General features: G+C 40.1%; 1 protein-coding gene across 2 annotated transcripts in view; it reads right to left on the bottom strand.

Annotated features, from left to right (window-relative positions):
* The window catches only part of EP300 (EP300 lysine acetyltransferase), a gene marked incomplete at its 5' end in the record, with an annotated part of 74,083 nt that overhangs the window by 43,465 nt on the left and 10,451 nt on the right, over positions 1 to 20,167 (bottom strand). For both annotated transcript variants that reach the window (XM_079714317.1, XM_079714316.1), the window contains 3 exons: positions 610 to 871; positions 2,349 to 2,525; positions 8,387 to 9,024. In XM_079714317.1, the coding sequence (XP_079570443.1) occupies positions 610 to 871; positions 2,349 to 2,525; positions 8,387 to 9,024 (1,077 nt within the window). The remainder of the gene's footprint in view (positions 1 to 609; positions 872 to 2,348; positions 2,526 to 8,386; positions 9,025 to 20,167) is intronic.

Genomic DNA, 20,167 nt, shown 5'->3' with positions numbered 1-20,167 from the left:
ACGGGGGAGGGGGGGGGATAAACTGGGAGATTGGGATCGACATATACACACGACTACATATAAAATAGATCACTAATAAGGACCTAGTGTATAGCACAGGGAACTCTACTCAATACTCTGTAATGGCCTATATGGGAAAAGAATCTAAAAACGAGTGGATATATGTGTATGTTTAACTGATTCACTTTGCTGTACAGCAGAAACTAACACAACATTGTAAATCAACTATACTCCAATAAAAATTAAAAAAAAAACAACACACAGATTTCTAATGACTCTATAAATATACAAATTGTATTAAGTTGGGTAACATTCTTTTAGTATTGGCCTACATGATAGTTAGCAAATCCTCAATAATATTTAAAGCTATGCTGGGGCAAATAAATGTCAGTAAGTATCACCCCAAAAGGGAAGAATCTAAAACTTCCTCTCCTACCACATCTCTAGATACTCATTCACAAAATGATACTGAATTTTATCATAACTAAATACAGAGTAAGGCATTATCAGTAAGGAGTCTCAAAATAGAAGAGAGAAAATGTGATCAGCTCTAACTGTAAAAAAAAAAAAATTAATTGCTGAGCACAAAAACCCTTTGAGCCCACTCACCTTGGCAGGACTTGCCTGACTGGCAGTGTGTCATGTGGTTAAGGACGTTCTTCATTGTACGACAGTGGGGAAGGTTGCACTGCCTCACTTCCCCATTGGCCTGCTCTCGCCGCTGGCACTTGTGAGCGTGCAAAAGGAGAACAAGCTGCTGCTGGATGAGCTTGCGCTTCTCTGGATCAGCTGTGTGTGCTCCAGAACCCATCCCTTGGGCCACCGGAGTCACCAGGCCTGGCTGCTGGACCTGCGGGGTCTGCTGCTGGCCCTAAGGGATAAAACAATAAAAATGCATTTGATGTTAGGTGTCACAGTTTGCTACCTCCTTAATAAATACGGACTTGGAGATTTTCGGTGAAAACCTTTAAGGACAGTCTACCATGTACCAGACCCAATTTTTTGACACAGGGGATTCTACGATAAATGATGATTTCTACCAACAAGAAGCTCAATTTAACAAGAAAACAAATTGCTACATTAGCAAGCAATATAATCAAAATATGTATAACATACAGAGAGCAAAAGAAAGAGGACAATTGTAAAACAACTATACTCCAATAAAAAATTTTTTAAATGTATTATTTGAATTTGGTTGCTCTGAAGTACCTCTTCTGAAAACAGAAAGAGAAGAACATGGTAAACTCCAGTGCGAGGGGGGGAAAGGAAGGGATCTGTTGTGAAGAGTGTGTTCAAGTTAGGTTTTGAAGAATAGTGAAGAGCTTCTTGGGAGAGCTGGCAGGGGCCTTTCAGGTGGGTGAAAAATTAGTTTCTGTAAACCCTGGAAGAAATTTGGTTTTTCCTAAGAAAAAAGTAAACATTTCTGGAGGCAGAAATGCCATGTTTTATTCATCTTTGTCTCCAGTACTTAGCGGAGTATCTGAAATATAGACATTCAATGACTATGGGACACAAAGCAAAAAACCTAAAACATCTGAAAAGGAAATAAAATTCTTATAGGACAATTTTTTTCCAAAGATGGACTCGGACTACTTGACACATTTACAAACAGAGATAGTTTTACTTTAGAAAAATAGCAATGTTAGAAGCTTTAGAGATTTTACCGTAACAAAAATCACTGTTAAAAACAAATTGTGGGCTTCCCTGGTGGCGCAGTGGTTGAGAGTCCGCCTGCCGATGCAGGGGACACGGGTTCGTACCCCGGTCCGGGAAGATCCCACATGCCGCGGAGAGGCTGGGCCCGTGAGCCATGGCCGCTGAGCCTGCGCATCCGGAGCCTGTGCTCCGCAACGGGAGAGGCCACAACAGTGAGAGGCCCGCGTACCGCAAAAAAAAACCCCAAAAAACAAAAAACAAAACAAAACAAAAAACAATTTGTAACTTTGAAAGGGAAGTTACTTCTGTGTTATAGTATCAGATACAAATCAGTAGATGTGGTGATTGAGAGTTGGAATCCTTTTCAGAGAGTCCTTCCCAAGAGGAAAAAGGTTCCACTTTTGTATCCTACAGAAAGAATTGCTCACAAGGAGAAGCTGCATATGGCAGGACCCCAAAACTTTCATTGTAGCAGCCCCACTTGCTCCTATTTGGACAGCATCCTTACTGGTCAATACTGCAAGTAAAAAAACACCAGGTGAAATGGAAGGAAGGCACAAGCTTCCTCGATCACAGGGGCCATCCATTACATCCTAGTGTGTATAGTATAATAGAAGACATAAAAGGTTTAACACAATTCTTCTGTTAAAGTGTCAGATGGAAGACAAATTTGTAAACAGATTACTACCCACCATGTTGGGCATTCCTCCACCAGGAACTGCCTTTTTGTCCATTGCAAATGGAGATAAGCTATTTGGTAGTACAGACTTTGTCGGAATCTGTAGACCAAGGCCACTGGCTCCAATCTGTTGTCCAGAATTCTGAGTGTATGGTGAACCGTAAGGATTAGGGTTGTTCATCATTCCCATCTAAGAACAAGAAACAGAAGAGAAATTAAATCTTATTCCCCACACTAATAGGACATTACTATTTCCTTTCCTTTTCCACTTCCTAATTTACAAAGACAATTTTAAAAGAAACTCTCTGTATACATAAACAGACTATAATCTAGGGGCCTGAGGTACAGTAAATTTAGAGCTGTTTGCTGTAAATATGAGATAAACGTTTTAGAAAAATGTATAAGCGTCTTCATTTAGCTGTATCTAATAAGCAGGCTCTGCCATTCATCTCCACTTTTATTTTTTTTATTTTATTTTTTTATTGCTTCATCTCCACTTTTAATGCACTAAATAACTTTCATTTAATGTGCAAACTATAACTTAATAAATTCAATTCAACTCAATAAACCATCTAATCCTTAAATATATTAGAGAACTTGATATATCAAAATGCTTATTCCAGCATTTTCTTTATATAAAAGGTAGAAGATTGGTAGTTTAGGGGGATATGTACTTTTTTACTTAGGGACACGGTAGAACAGTGATTTTAAAACTTTTTCAATCTGAATCCTTTAGATATAGCATGCAAACTTCAAAGTCTGCACCATTTCTTGCTGTCTTACAACTAGCTGCTTCATTAAATTGCCTCCTTGGCTCTTAAAGTAATCTGAGTGTATCTGCAATCCTTATATACTTTAAAAAGTAAGTTTCGGGAATTCCCTGGCAGTCCAGTGATTAGGACTCCACCTTCCCAATGCAAGGAGGGCACAGGTTCGATCCTTGGTCGTGGAACTAAGATCCCACATGCTGTGCGGTATGGCCAAAAGAAAAAAAAAAAAAAAAAAGTAACTTTTTTCCTGTGTTTATGTAAGTCCATGTGGAACCATCATCTGTATAATGATTAACTTAAAGAACAGAACGTTAATTATTCAAAAACCAAATGTTTTACTGATAACAATGATGCAACTTACAATTCTATCCTTCCACATAAGACCCCACTGTAAGTCAATCATCACCTACTAGCAAGCACTCAGAATGAAAACTAATGACACTACAGCTACTGTCCAATTAAAAGGAGTCATACTAGATTTCTGTATCCTTCTCAGACAGATCCAATTCTACCAAAGGGTCCTTCAAATTCTGCCTCTAGCCATCCAATCCCCATCATTCCCATGTATCCATGCCCACTGTCACTGTCTTAATACAAAGCTCTTCATCACAGCTTTTGTAGACTGTGACTAACAGGTTTTCTTGCCTTCTGTCCTCACTTTTTTCTACTCATAAGGGGGGAAAACCATGGTATACCAGACCTTTCATGATCTTCATGAGAACTGACTACTTCTCCATGGTATCCTATCTCCTATACCCATTAACTTGCAAACCTGAGAGCATCATGCTTCTTGAATCGCCAGCATTTGCTTAAGCTTTTCCCTTTCCCTATAACTAGGCAGTGAGTGGCACACCCTCCTTTCCTATTTTTTACTCCTGAATGCTAACCTGTAAAGGAAATAAAATATTAAATTCGCAAAGAGGCAGGGATGACGATAGGGAATGAGACTGAGGGAAGTGGCACAGTGTGGGTGAAAGCATAAAAAAATGAGGCAGCATGAATGGGAAGCATCCAGAGTAAAAAATTTATTCAGTCTCCAATAACCGGAATTTCCTACATGAATCTGGCCAGACAATCAAATACAAAAACAGGCTTAAATGCAAAGTTCAGGTTTCTTTTGGTAGTTTCCAATGTGGCTGGGAGTGCTGCGGCTACATATGGCTTTTAAAGTACTAATATTTATACTAATATAGTTCCAATGGTATGCTCGCCTACACCTGGAGGAGTCATATTTTACTTGTATTTCTTATTAGCATGGAAATTCATGGTAGACATAAAACGAAAGCCATTTAAGAGTCCATAATTTATATAGATAAAATGCTGGGATTTGTAAGATGCCTTGATGTCTCCTGTTAATAAGCGTAATGCCTTCATCAAACACATCCTAGTAGAATCTGGTCCTTCACACGTTTGTTCACATAGATATCGCCTTGACTGCCCACACTAACCGAGTTTCAACCAATTCCTAACATTGCTTGTTCCCTCAATCACAATGCATTACCTAGAAACTCCAAGTTCACTCTGTAGCAGACTACCATCTCAAATATACAGATTGCACTAACTGCTGGTCAGCTGGCAGTAATTCATTCCTGACACTTCTGGTCACTCTGACCAACAAAGACTCTCGGGCTTTTTGTTTACCTATCTCCCTCAGAGTTCTGCTGCCAGTGTTAGAAAATGAAATACAACCAACCTCCCCCACTGCTACCCTTTCTATTTACCCCCCACTACTCCCCCACGAAATAGAATAGGAAGGGAATATACTGTACTTAATTTCTGCTACACTGTAGTTAGTTATTTGATCTTGTTCCCTTCTCTATAGCTAATGTGATCCAGATGTCCAACTAACTACCACCTACCTGAACAGCAGCGATACAGATCTCCACCTAAACTGAAAAGGCAGAGGACCAGGAAGCCACAAACAGTTCTAAGCAACTAAAACCAAAGGACCTGCAGGGAACTATTTTATCTTTCTTTAAAAATAAATCTGGGGCTTCCCTAGTGGCGCAGTGGTTGAGAGTCCACCTGCCGATGAAGGGGACACGCGTTCGTGCCCCGATCCGGGAAGATCCCACATGCCGCGGAGCGGCTGGGCCCGTGAGCCATGGCCGCTGAGCCTGCACGTCCGGAGCCTGTGCTCCGCAACGGGAGAGGCCACAGCAATGCGAGGCCCGCGTACCGCAAATAAATAAATAAATAAATAAATCTGACACTACAGGTTGTTTCTTAGTGTTCAATACATTAAAAGGGAACACAGGAACACATAAGACACACCATGGTACCAGACGCTGACAAATAAAAAAGTAGTGCCCAATATACAACAAATTTAAAAGTTTAGGAACATTTAACATAGGGACAAAAACCCCTTAATAAGACTTGCAGGCATCAACAGTAGTGCACACTGATACTAAATGTGAAAATGTGACTCCGTGATTCACCAAATAATAACAAATTAAACTACATCCTGACATGTCCTCCAGCCTATCAGATTTGATAAGTACATCTATATCCAAGTCACTCGCCAGGCACTATGTTAACCATGGCGGGGGCAGGGCAGCATGTACAATGATAAACAAGGAAGACTAGGGATCTCTCAGAACAGAACCGACAACCAATCCTAAATGTTTTCTAGACTCAGTCCTATTACTCTTACACCACTGCCTTAGTTTAGGGGGGCGTCATCACCCCACAGGTACTATTTTTCAAATTGATATTGTACACCTAAAACCACACCCATCTAGCTTGTAAATTTGGGAATAAGATCCTCCTCTTTAGAACCATCAGGATATGGCATTAAGATCTGTCTTTTTCTCTCTCAACATGGATTCTTCCTCCCTGCCTTATACTTAATACCCTCTTAACTGGTTCTTCCTACCTGCTTCACTCCTTGCCTATCCAAGAACACACAGGAAAGACAAAGATACAACAGATCAATCATTGCTCTTACTTTAAAACTTTATAGGTTAAACACTCTTTAATACCACATGCCAAAGCAATGTTAAGAGAAGAGCTCCAAAAGTAACAATTTACATCAACTTTCAAATATAAAATACAGGTGGGACTCATTTAAAACAAGGAAATACTTTAATAATTAAGTTTTTATATTTGAATTGCCCCTTTCCATGAAAATATAAGCTCCACAGGAACAGGGATTTTTGTCTGATTAATTTACTGCTATATATCCAGTCCCTAAAACAATGTTGATGCAGAAATTTGTGATTTAGATTAGAAATACGACAGTGCCCCACTCTCAACCTAGGCCTTCTCCCGATGCGCCTTTCCTTCCTTTATTTTTCTTCACAGCACTTACCTGGAATACTATGAATTTATATCTTATGTGTACACTAGAAAGTAAGTTCCGGGCTTCCCCGGTGGAGCAGTGGTTAAGAATCCGCCTGCCAATGCAGGGGACACGGGTTCGAGCCCTGATCCGGGAAAATCCCACATGCCGCGGAGCAACTAAGCCCGTGCGCCACAACTACTGAGCCTGCGCTCTAGAGCCCACGAGCCTCAACTACTGAAGCTTGCATGCCGCAACTACTGAAGCCCATGTGCCTAGAGTCCGTGCTCCGCAACAAAAGAAGCCACTGCAATGAGAAGCCCGCGCACCGCAACGAAGAGTAGCCCCCGCTTGCCGCAACTAGAGAAAGCCCACACACAGCAACAAAGACCCAACGCAGCCAAAAATAAATAAATTTATATATATATATAAAAAAAAGAAAGTAAGTTCCATGAAGTGAGTTTATTCACTGCTTTATCTTCATCATCAAAGCTAGGACTCAGTAAATATTTGTTCAATCAGTGAAAGTTTAATGTCTGTCATCCCTGCCCGCCCACCCCCCATATAAACATCAGGAGGGCAGGGACTCTTCACAGGCAGGTTCCTAGAAATCTAGAAGAGGTACCTAATAAATATTCTACCTTATTGTTTCTGGTTCTCACTCCAAGTGTTCTAAGTAAACCACATCAAAACAGCAACATAAAAGTGCCAGAAAGGGAGAACCTATAGAGTAGATAGTGATGCCAAACAGAATTTTTTCCTAAGTCAAGATGTCAATATTCTTTATCCTGTAGCAAAAAAAAAATATTTAAGGGCTTTCATTTATCTACATGTGACCTCAGTGCCCCCACTCCCAATTCATCCGTATGTCTTCATTTCATCCTTGAACTCTCACCGTCATTATTCTCAGGAATATAGAAGTCCCAATGCCTGCTCAAATTATCCTCTTACAGAGCAAGCCTGCTCCTGACTCCTTGTGAAAATCTCTCCCACCTCTAGTCACCTTCCAAGCGAAGCCATCTCTTTCATTCAACAACTATTTACTAACTACATGCCAGGCACTGGCAACCATAGTGTGATACCATTTTAAGAAAAAGGAATAAAATGTGTAGGAAAAATATGGAGGAGTAAACATCCAACATACGCTTATAACATCTTAATTATACATACAGAGTACACATTTAAAAGGTTTTTAAAAATATATTTAGCATTCTCTACTTAATAAGGCTAAGAAAGCAGGCTTTTTAAAAAAGAAAAGCATTTCGGACTTCCCTGGCAGTCCAGTGGTTAGGACTCCGCGCTTCCACTGCAGGGGACATGGGTTCGATCCCTGGTCAGGGAACAGAAGATGGAGCAAGAGAGCCAACACAGCACTCAGGACAGGCCCAGGGATGGGGAAGGCCAAGAGAACAATTCACACCGCACGGCCCCTCTATGAAACACAAAACCTGTTTTCCTCTAAACCTTTCAAATAACAGCCAAAATCAGGATAACTGGAAGACCTGGAATGTTGGTTGAGGCTTTATAGCAAACTAATGCACCTTAATTTCCATCAACCATTAAGAAAAAAAATACCACATCTCTTAAAAAACAGGGACATTCCAAGCAATGGGAACAAATAAAGTCTACCTGAAGATAATATAATGCTGGCTATCTTAAAACTGTTTTTTTTTTTTTAAGGAAGGCTAAGATGAGATGAATTAGAAATGAAATGAAAATATTCTAATACTTGTGCCACAGGGAACAGGAATTAGCTGGCAATCATTTGTTAAAAAAAAAAAAAAAAAGAAGTATTACTTACATTTAATATAAGAGCTTCATAAAGCTTGTGACAACACAGTAGATCCCTGACATATAATATGTGGTAAGTGATACATGATGTAAGAAGATTAAACATGAACAGTAAAGAATAAATGAATACCTGACCTCAAGCCCTCCTCCTCCATCACTGGAGCACTGAAAAACATACTGATGGTACACAGAAACCAGAACTGCACTTACCTTAAGAGGCTGGGGCCCTCTCAATCCTGTTTGTCCTCCCATCTGGGGAGAGCCTTGCTGCAGTGGCTCAGTCATTAAGTTGCCAGCATTTCCCATGCCTGGGTTTGGGTACTGCATATTAGGTCGCCCCCGGCCTGCTCCAATTGAACCGTTCATGACTTGATTAGGCATCATCCCTTGTCCATTGCCTGCAGTCAACATTCCAGGATTCATGCCAGCATTCATCCCTGTGTTCATTCCCATGGCAGGTTGATTTACTGGACTGTTCATCATACCTGTTGCAGATGGTGTGGGACCCTGATTTGGTCCACTAGTGCCCATCCCCATGTTGGGAGAAGTCAAGCCTGCCTGTGCCATTGGGCTTTTGACCATGCTATTTATCAAACCTAATCCAGGACTGTTCTGTTGGGCCTGGCTGGCCATGCCTTGGCCTGGGCCACTAACCCCCATGTTGAGGTTAGGGGAACTACCAGAACGTAGCAATTCTGACAGTTGTTTATGTTTAGAGGCTGCATCCTGTACCATGCCAAGGCTCGTCTGAAGCTGACTAATATCACCACCATTGGTTAGTCCCAATTCTGTAGAGTTGATTAATTCATCTGGTAAGTCGTGCTCCAAGTCAAATAGAGAGCCAAAATCTAAAAACAAAGAGGAAAGATAAAGGTTAAAGTATGACAGAGTCAAAATTACGAAGTTCTCTATACTTTGTTCTTGATAAGCATTAAATATCATTTCTAAACCTCACTCCATGGAATACTATCTATTTGTATTAGTTTTTCATATTATACTAAAAGAAAGTGTTATATATATAAAATATATAAAAATTATCGTCATACCAACAAGTCTGAACAATTATAGACTGTACCTAAAACAAGACCAGAGAAAAGAGGAATACATCTTAGTACAACCCCATTACATGAGTTGCCAAAAGTTTGTATTGACAGTCATGAAAAAGATACACAATTAAGTTGTATACCAGACTTCCCTGGTGGCACAGTGGTTAAGAATCCCCCTGCCGGGCTTCCCTGGTGGCGCAGTGGTTGAGAGTCCGCCTGCCGATGCAGGTGACATGAGTTCGTGCCCCCGTCCGGGAAGATCCCACATGCCACGGAGCGGCTGGGCCCGTGAGCCATGGCCGCTAAGCCTGTGCATCCGGAGCCTGTGTTCCGCAACGGGAGAGGCCACAACAGTGAGAGGCCCACGTACCGCAAAAAAAAAAAAAAAAAAAAAAAAAAAAAAAAAAAAAAAGAATCCCCCTGCCAACGGGTTCAATCCCTGGTCCAGGAAGATCCCACATGTGCGCAGAGCAACTAAGCCCACGAGCCACAACTACTGAGCCTGCGAGCCACAGCTACTGAGCCCGTGTGCCTAGAGCCCATGCTCCGCAACAAGAGAAGCCACCATAATGAGAAGCCTGCACACCGCAACAGAGAGAAGCCCCTGCTCAACGCAACTAGAGAAAGCCCGTGCACAGCAATGAAGACCCAAAGCAATAAAAAATAAATAATTTAAAAAAAGGTGTATACTACTCCAGAGTTCCTTAGAAGAGCTTAAAGTAACTTATCTATACACAAAATAAATTCAGAACAAAAGATTTAAAATATAATAATAAAAAGACAACTGATAAAAAAGATCTCCCCTTTGTAAAACATTCAGTGTAAGTTCCAGGAAGACAGGAGCCGCTTACCACTCTTTACCAAATTCCCATCACACAGTGCCTGCCACAAAGCTGAACGAATTTGCTCTGACCTGACTTCAGACTACAGATTAGTTTTCCTTAACCAAAATCTAGCTGAACAGGATACAAAACCACGCCTCTAGTTTCTTCAACAACCAACAAACCACTACCATTCCACCTCTGCCCCATCCCTGAGAAAGAGGATGCAAGAAGTATGGATTAACCTAGGTTTCTCATCCTTGGCACTATTAAACATTCTAGGCTGGATAATTCTTTGGGGGGAGGGGGAGATTGTCCTATGCACTGTAAGATGCTCAGCAAATCCCTGGTCTCTCCTTGTAATACCAGTAGTAGCTCTAACCCATTTGTGACATCAAAAAAGTCTCCATATATCACCAAATGTTCCCTGGAAGTGCAAAATTGTCCCTGGTTGACCTGTTGACAGTACTAACTCATTATATAGATTGAGGTGTTTTGAGTTTTAATTCTCCAAGTAGTTTTAACATTAAAAGGGCACTTCTGGGTATTTAAAAATTAAATATACTTGAATCTACAACTGATAATCCTATTAAAAATAACCCATCCATCAAAGACAAGATACCACTTGAATAATGATCGTGTTGGTCCAGTTACCCTTGGTTCATAAATGCAATTCTTCCTCTATGTGTCCTTCCTGTTCTTTTGCATTCTATCATGGCACTGAAATTAACATGTGTGTCTATCTTTCTCTCCTCCTCTCCTGCCATCTCTTCCCCATCACCACCCCTCACCCCACCTATGCACCCAGATTGTAACTCCGGGAATAACATGTCTTACCACTTACATACCAACTCCTTGCCTAATGCCCAACAGAGATAAGCAACTGGTCATATTTTAGTTGAACTGAATTATATCCCAGGATCTCAGGACATAATTTAGAGTCCAGATTTTTACAGACCTATTCTCTTTCCTCTGGAAAAACCATGTGCCCTTCCATCATAAAAATAAAATGTCTTATGAATAGTTGTGGAATATGAATGAGGTTTCAAATAAAATTTACCTGACATCACTACCCAAAAGGCAACTGCTTAATATCAATATAATAATATATTTCCTTCATTATTTCCTTCTATTTACATAATACACAATATTGGAATCATATATACTTTTTTTAAAAAAACTAAATACATTTATTTATTTTTGGCTGTGTTGGGTCTTCATTGCTGTGCATGGGCTTTCTCTAGTTGCGGCGAGTGGGGGCTACTTAGTTGCGGTGCATGGGCTTCTCATTGCGGTGGCTTCTCATCACTGAGCACGGGCTCTAGGCACGCGGGCTTCAGTAGTTGTGGCACGTGGCTCAGTAGTTGTGGTTCGCAGGCTCTAGAGCGCAGGCTCAATAGTTGTGGCACACAGGCTTAGTTGCTCCGCAGCATGTGGGATCTTTCCAGGCCAGGGCTCGAACCTGTGTCCCCTGCATGGGCAGGTGGATTCTTAACCACTGTGCCACCAGAGAAGTCCCCATATATACTTTTAAGCGATTTTTGCATTCTACTTTCCCCCTGGAGTATACAAGGAAACATTCCATCATCAGCATATTTTTAGTGTTAAACATTTAGAAAAAAATAAAAATAATCTCTACCTATTTAGGAACTTAAAAAATACACATGGGGTATTCCCTGGCAGTCCAGTGGTTAGGGGTAGGCCTCTGTGCTTTCACTGCTGAGAGCCCGGGTTCAATCCCTGGTCAGAGAACTAAAATCCCACAAGCCATACAGCACAGCCAAAAAAAATAAAAATAAAAAAATAAAAAATACACAGGGACTTCCCTGGTGGCACAGTGGTTAAGACTCTGTGCTCCCAACGCAGGCAGCCCAGGTCCGATCCCTGGTCAGGGAAGTAGATCCCACATACATGCCACAACTAAGAGTTCACAAGCCACAACTAAGGAGCCCACATGCCACAACCAAGGAGCCGGTGAGCTGCAACTATAGAAGCCCGCCTGCCACAACTAAGACCCGGTGCAACCAAATAAATAATATTTTTAAAATTAATAAAAAATAAAAATACACACATACGTAAGTGATAAAGGAGAAATCACAAACTGAGAAATGATAAAAATACTACATTTCAAAACTTAAAGGTTTATGTTAGAAAATAAAGCTTGAAATTAACAAGTATCCAAGTTATTATGTTAAAAAAAGAACAGTAAGAAAAAGATGATCAAATATAAAAGCAATTAAACAAAATAGAAAAATGGAGATAGAACTGAGAGGTTATTAACAAAATCAGAATTTGGTTCCTTGAAAAGAGTAATAAAAGATAAACTTCTGGGAAAGTTAAGGGAAAAAGACAATAAAAAGAGAAAGTGGTCCTACTAATCAATTTCACACAAAAAAACTGAAGAGAGAAAAACGAATAAATTCCTCATAAAATACTCAATAGGGCTTCCCTGGTGGCGCAGTAGTTGAGAGTCTGCCTACCGATGCAGGGGACACGGGTTCGTGCCCCGGTCCGGGAAGATCCCACATGCCGCGGAGCGGCTGGGCCCGTGAGCCATGGCCGCTGAGCCTGCACGTCGGGAGAGGCCACAACAGTGAGAGGCCCACGTACCGCAAAAAAAAAAAATAAAATAAAATACTCAATAAACCTCAATCAAAAAGAAATTGTATAAGGGTAAGTGTCCTAGCTTCTCCAACAAATCAATGGCATAAAAGGGGGAAGGAAAAAAAAAAAAGAGAGAATGAGAGAAGCTGTTATCATTCAACAACCAAACATACCTCGTTTGGATCCTGATTCAAACTAACTGGAAATACATTTTAAGAGAATCAGGATAATACAGACTGAATAGTGAGTAACATTAAGAAATTATTAATTTTGTTGGGTATAACAATAGCATAGTTAAAATAAGTCCTAAGAGACATATATTTAAGTATTTCTAGTGAAATGACAAGTCTGGGATTTGCTTTTAAAAACTCCAGCAGAAAAAAAAAAAGGGTGGGGGGTGGACAAAATGATCAGTAACTTGAAGTAATAGGCACATGGGAGTTCTTTCTACTGTTCTACAAAATTGAATTATCCCATTTAAAAAAATTTAAAAGGAGACAGAGAAAACCTGAATAATCCTATTACTATTAAAGACTCATTGGTTAATTTTTCCCATTAAGACCAGATCTAAATATTTTTACAGGCATGTCCTACTGAACTTTCAATGAAAAGACAATTCAACCTTATACAAACACTTCTAGAAAATAGAAATACTCTAAAAACCACACATGGCCAGTAAAAGAAAAGGAAGTCATGAACACAGAAGCAAGAATCCTTTTTAAAAAAGAAAAAAAGAAAGACAAAAAAAAGATCAGTATTTTATAGATGTAATATCATGATCGAGTTGGGATCATCTGAGGAATCCAGAAGGGGGTTTGCATATTCACCGTAGTAACAAAGGAGAAAGAAAACATTAGATCTATCTCAATGACTATAATAAAAGCATTGGATAAAAGTCAATACCCAATCACAATTTTTTTTTTTTTTTTGTCTGCATTGGGTCTTCGTTGCTGCACATGGACTTTCTCTGGTTGGAGTGACTAGGGGCTACTCTTCCTTGTGGTGCACGGGTTTCTCATTGTGGTGGCTTCTTCTTGCTGTGGAGCACAGGCTCTAGGCACGTGGGCTTCAGTAGTTGTGGGACACAGTCCCTAGAACAGGGGGGCTTCAGTAGTTGCAGCCACAGGCTTAGTTGCTCCGTGGCTGCAACTACTGAGCCTGCGCTCTCGAGCCCGAGAGCCGCAACTACTGAGCCCGTGCTCCACAACAAGAGAAGCCACCGTGATGAAAAGCCTGTGCACCGCAATGAAGAGTAGCCCCCACTCGCCACAACTAGAGAGAGCCCGCACACAGCAACGAAGACCCAATGCAGCCAAAAATAAATTAATTACTAAAAAAACTGATGAGAAGGATATATGTATAACTGAATCACTTTGCTGTACACCTGAAACTAACACAACAGGGTAAATCAACTATACTCCAATATAAAATAAAAATTAAAACAAACAAAAAAAACTGATGGGGCTTCCCTGGTGGCGCAGTGGTTGAGAGTCCGCCTGCCGATGCAGGGGACACGGGTTCGTGCCCCGGTCCGGGAAGATCCCACATGCCACGGAGCGGCTGGGCCCGTGAGCCATGGCCACTGAGCCTGCACGTCGGGAGAGGCCACAACAGTGAGAGGCCCGCGTACCGCAAAAAAAAAAAAAAAAAACAAAAAAAAACTGATGGGAACTTCCTTAAACTGATAAAAAGGTCTCTTCCAAAACCTAAAAACTGACAGCAAATATGGATAATGGACCAACATTAAAAGTAGCCTCTTTAGCATCAAAACAAGACAAAGATACCCATAACAACCACTTCTATTCAGTGTGAACTGGAGTCTCTAGCCAAAGAAATAAGAAACACTCATGAGTCAAGATTGAAAAGGAAGAAACACAACTTACTGTATGCAAATGATATAACTGTCAACATGGAAAACCCAAGGCAAAGAAGTAGAAATAGTGAGAGGGTAGCAAGGTGATTGAACATACCACAAATACAGACAAATTAAATTGCACTTCTATACATGAGCAAAAAATGATTAGAAATAATTTTAAAAAACACAATAGGGGAAAAAAGATCTGACAACGTTATTAGAAAATATGTGTAAACTGTGAAACTAAAGACCACCTAAACAGGACTTCCCTGGTGGTGCAATGGTTAAGAATCCACCTGCCAATGCAGGGGACAGGGGTTCGAGCCCTGGTCCAGGAAGATCCCACAGGCTGCGGAGCAACAAAGCCCACGTGCCTAGAGCCCATGCTCTGCAACAAAAGAAACCACCGCAATGACAAACCCATGTACCAAAACAAAGAGCAGCCCCTGTTCACCACAACTAGGGAAAACCTGCGTGCAGCAATGAAGACCCAATGCAGCCAAAAAAAGACCACCTAAATAAATAAAATAACATCACAAAATCACAAGTGTCTGGGTACAAATCCTCAATGTTATATAAAGACATCAATGCTTCCCCAATATGGATCTAGATTCAATGCAATGCCAGGCAAAATTCTAACAGTTTGGACTTCCCTGGTGGTGCAGTGGTTATTCATCCCCCTGCCAATGCAGGCAACAAGGGTTCGATCCCTGGTCCGGGAAGATCCCACATGCTGCGGAGCAACTAAGCCTGTGCGCCACAACTACTGAGCCTGCGTTCTAGAGCCTGCGAGCCACAACTACTGAGCCTGCATGTCTAGAGCCCGTGCTCTGCAACAAGAGAAGCCACTGCAATGAGAAGCCTGCACACCGCAATGAAGAGTTGCCCCCGCTTGCCTCAACTAGAGAAAGCCCGCGTGCAGCAACGAAGACCCAAAATGGCAATCAATCAATCAATAAATTCTAACAGTTTTTCAAAGAACCAGACAAGATGATTCTAAAGTATACACAGAAGAACCTAGTTTCCACCTCTGTGTTACAGGAAAGTACCCACTTCATAGGTTATTTGTGAGAATTCAATGAGTTAATATAAGTAATTGGAACAGTGCCTGGCATATATTAAGCACTATGAAAATGTTACCTCTTATTATTTAGTGGAATCATCACTCTATTAGTAGATAAGACTAGCTCATAACAATGAGAACAAAGTTTTTTATCAGGTACTTTCAATGTGTCAGGCATCGTCTCTGTGGCTCCTCAATAACTGTATTATTCTCGTTAATCCTCTAACAACCTCAGAAGTAGTTAATAGCCACATATATAGAGTCCATTGAGGAGAAATCAACTTCAGTAATACCAACGTCTTACTCCAGGCCCTAGTCTTGAGAACTTTAATATAACCTGTACTACAGCCAAATCTGCTGCACTTGGTTGCTGTTTCATGTTTACTATGCAAAACATTTAACATCTCATTACAAAGTGAGGCTCCATTATGAAGCAGACAGGAAGGCTGGCATTGGTAGACCGTGACAATAAAGGTTATAGGGTTGTTTTTTAATGGCAATTCTGTATTTTCAACAGACTTAATTGCAGTGTCCACTACAAAAGATCCACTCAGGTTTCAACTCAAAGACAGATTCAAATACTATTTCCTAAGATGGCTCACTTTGTTACAACCTCAACTATGCATTTTGTATCTTCTATCTTTTGTTATAGCTAAGTATTTATGTGCATCTTACTTCTTTACCAAATCGTAAGTACTTGAAAGATAAGGGTCTCATTTAACAGATATTTACATTTCCCAAAGCACCTAGCACATGCTCAAGGAGTAAATTTGATAATAAACAGTTCCAGCAATTCTGCAATTGCATACTGTAATTATTTATATCTGATTGGTGGTTCACAAATTTATAAAAGTTCTCTTAACCTTTCCTTAAAACTTGTAATTTTCAATGACTATATTAATTAGATTTGGAAGATTATGTAAAAAAGTCATATATACTTTGACCCATAATTAAGCAGACCTTATTTCATTTGATATCACTGACTGTCAATATTACTCCTAAGCTGTTTTGATTGTGCCTCAAAGTTCTGGACATTTGCGATTCCTAAATGCCATCAGCCATCACTGGTATCTAACCTGGCACAGCTCAAAGGGTCCAAGTACCTGGATTTAAACCCAATTCTACAAGCTGACTTCATTTACCAGTTACTTTCCAACTGTGAGCTCATGTTACTTCTTCTATCAGAAGGCAGTAAAACTTATTCTACCTCCTTCATGGAGTTGTTTTAAGAACCAATGAGATGGGTCTTAAATATTTTAATAGATTCTAAAGCATATAAATTATGCGTCTATAAAAAATGTTTAAATTTATTAACCCCCTTTTTAAAAGTTATACACACCAGGTGGGACAGAGCAAAGGATCCTTTAGGATCATCTAGTAGTGTTTATTTGGAAACATAGACAGAATAAAAAGCAGAACCTTATTGGGTGAGGAGGAATTGGGAGAATGAAGATGGATTTTCCTCAGGCCTCTTAGAACACTGCCCCTCCCAGGGAGGGCCCAAGTTTGAAAATTACTGATTCTCTCATATTATAGATGCAGTAACTGATGCATCGCTGGCTTCCCTAAGATTGTACTATTTTGTTATTGAATATGGACTCTATTATAAAGTCCCTGGATCCCAGTCGAATATTCTTTCTATGTAAGTAAGCAAACAGACTTCATTTTTAGCAGCTGTTTTAGATTATTCAACATTATGAGAACTATAACTTTTCTAAACATTTTTAAACTGAGAGAACAATTTTTTAAACAAAATTTAAGTATTTCCAGACTAAGAAAAACTACTCGAACTGTAAATAATCAATTCTATACTGGTAGAATTAAGAGTACTAAAGCTCAAAAACCTAATATGTGGATTTTATTTTAGCCATCAAATTTCCAATCTTTCCCCATTAGGTCCTTCTGCAAGGGGCTTCCCAGAAAAAAACCTGGCCGCAAGCTCAAGAGCAGCATATTGGGAAAAGGCTACTAAAAACAAGAGACTATGTATTTAACCAGTTTGTCATAAATAGCAAATAAAACCCAACGGTCTAAAACTAGTAGAAATGCAAGTCTCAAATTAAAAGCAATATGTATGAAGATGCAAGGGAAAAATAATTAGAAATTTAAATGCCATAATTTAAACAAATCCTACTGAACAGTGGGTTTTAGTACTGACCAGCCTCAATCCACCCCTCTTACTAAGCTCCTCAGGTTCTTCCTTTTTGTTCAAGGAAAGGGAAAAAAATAAAGGTTCAAATAAATCACCTTCTCAGGCCCCCATCTCAACTTGCTCTTCATAGGGATTAGTTCAGAACAGTTGAATAAAATTTACGTGTTCAACAAATAAAAGAAGCAACCTAGAGGGTCCTACACATAATAGCTTGGGATTTTTACTGTAGAGAGAAAATTGATCTACTAAAGAATTTTAAGCAGAAATATGATATGAACAAATCTGCATTTATTAGAGTCCACTGAAACAAACAAGATGAAGAATAAATTGGACAGACAAGTCTAGAGTCAGAGAGACTGGTGAGGAGGCTGCTGCTAAAGGGGCATCAAAGAGGCCAATCAAAAGACTCTCTGACTATAGTTAGGGAGTTAAGGAGAGAAAAAAAGAATGACTCCTAAGTTTCTGGCTTGGATAACCTAAGAGTACAGTTATCCGTATGGGCAATCAGAGGAATACATGGCAATGTGAGAGAGAAATGTGGAGCTTAAGTCACCGTCAGACATTAAGGGGGCCACTGGAAATGCCAGTATTTAAGGGACATGATCTTAACCCGCAAAGCATGCTAAAATTCAACATTCCCCAGCCCATCCACCAGGAATCCTGGAAATCAGTTTCCAAGAAGGAAATGTTAGTGGTGTTCCATGCTCGACAGAAAATTCACTAAATATAGGTAATAGGAGATATTTAGTAAACTAGGTAACAACAAAAGCCAGACTGCAATGGACTGGGAAGTAGAAAGTAAATGACAGCGAGTACTTCTTCTAGATATTAAGGTGAGTTCTTACATATCTGATTTGCTGACCTCCCCTTTCTCTTTGATTAGACATTTACAAATCTGAAATTTATCCCATTACCTTTAAACTATCCTATGACAAACATTTCAAGACAGTATCACAAACAACTTGAAATGAACAAACTCACACTATCTCCAGTAAGACATTTCCTGCTTACTTTCTAAAATATCAACTAGTTAACATCATCGGCAGGCTACTTCTACCAAATAGTTTATTGACAAATTCCCATATATGGTTCCCAGATGCGCAAATACAAAATGACTTTGAGTAAAATGTTTCTTCGGGACTTCCCTGGCGGTCCAGTGGTTAAGACTCTGCTCCTACTGCAGGGGGGTGCAGGTTTGATCCCTGGTCAGGAAACTAAGCTCCTGCGTGCAGTGCTGAGTGGCCAAAAAAAGAAAGTTTCTTCATCTGAGTGTACATTCAGTCCAAACACGGTGACACAAAATGTGACTGACATAATTAAATCTGATTTGTAAAGTTTAGCATAATACATTAGGTTTATCCAATGAACTGTGTATCAGAAATGTGATAATTTAAACAAAAACGAATTTGGATTGAGCATGTGGGAAACTAGTATTGAGTCAAAACATCCTTTCATTATTACATACTGATTCTGTAGGTCACCCTTGGTGTCTTCTTAGTTCTGTGGTCTTCACAGCAGATTTAGCTATATCATCTCTTATAAAATGAATACTCAACTCACTTAGCCTTTCCAAAAAAATCAAAAGATCAAGACAATTCCATGATACATGAGAAATTAGACAAATGTTCCCCACCAGGAAATATATAAGTGAAGTATAACCTTCAAAATTAGGATTACTAACAATATAATCCCAAATACTGCACTATCTGAGTATAAACAAAAGATTTTAAAAAGTTACAAACTAGGATGCAAAACTGAAATGATTTTGGCTCAAAATCTAATTCTAGGGCTTCCCTGGTGGTGCAGTGGTTGAGAGTCCGCCTGCCGATGTAGGGGACACGGGTTCGTGCCCTGGTCCGGGAGGATCTCACATGCGGCAGAGCGGCTGGGCCCGTGAGCCATGGCCGCTGAGTCTGCGCGTCCGGAGGCTGTGCTCCGCAACGGGAGAAGCCACAACAGTGAGAGGCCCGCGTACCGCAAAAAAAAAAAAATCTAATTCTACCGCATAACAGTACCTCTTTCAGTTACAAATTTTTTTCCCATTTAGAAGGCTCAAACACTATTTGCTGAATAAACAGGCTTATTTTTGTACTTCAGGTAAGCTGAATTCAAATAAAAACTCAGTTGGGTTTTAAAACTGTGTACATTAAGCAAAATACCCATACGAATTATTCTAAAACTAGTCAATTCTCAAGTATCCGCTTAAAAGACAGAATTCATCCATCAACTCTCCTCCTTTCAGTTACTTTTCTCTGTGGCATTAAAAATGCTTTTTAAAAATGAACATCCCAGATCTCAAAACCTTTCTTTCATCCCAGTGGTGAGACCAGAGGACGAGTAGGAACTAGACAAGTGAAGAGTGGAGAAAAGGAGGACAGGTGAACAACTCAAGCTGAGCCATAGCAATTGAAGTAATTCAAAGGAGGGGGAGCCAGGTGAGTGATGAGGTG

The sequence above is a fragment of the Hyperoodon ampullatus genome (assembly GCF_949752795.1).
Source record: "Hyperoodon ampullatus genome assembly, chromosome: 11".
Classification (NCBI taxonomy): Eukaryota; Metazoa; Chordata; class Mammalia; order Artiodactyla; family Ziphiidae; genus Hyperoodon; species Hyperoodon ampullatus.
This window is presented reverse-complemented; position numbering and strand designations above follow the sequence as displayed.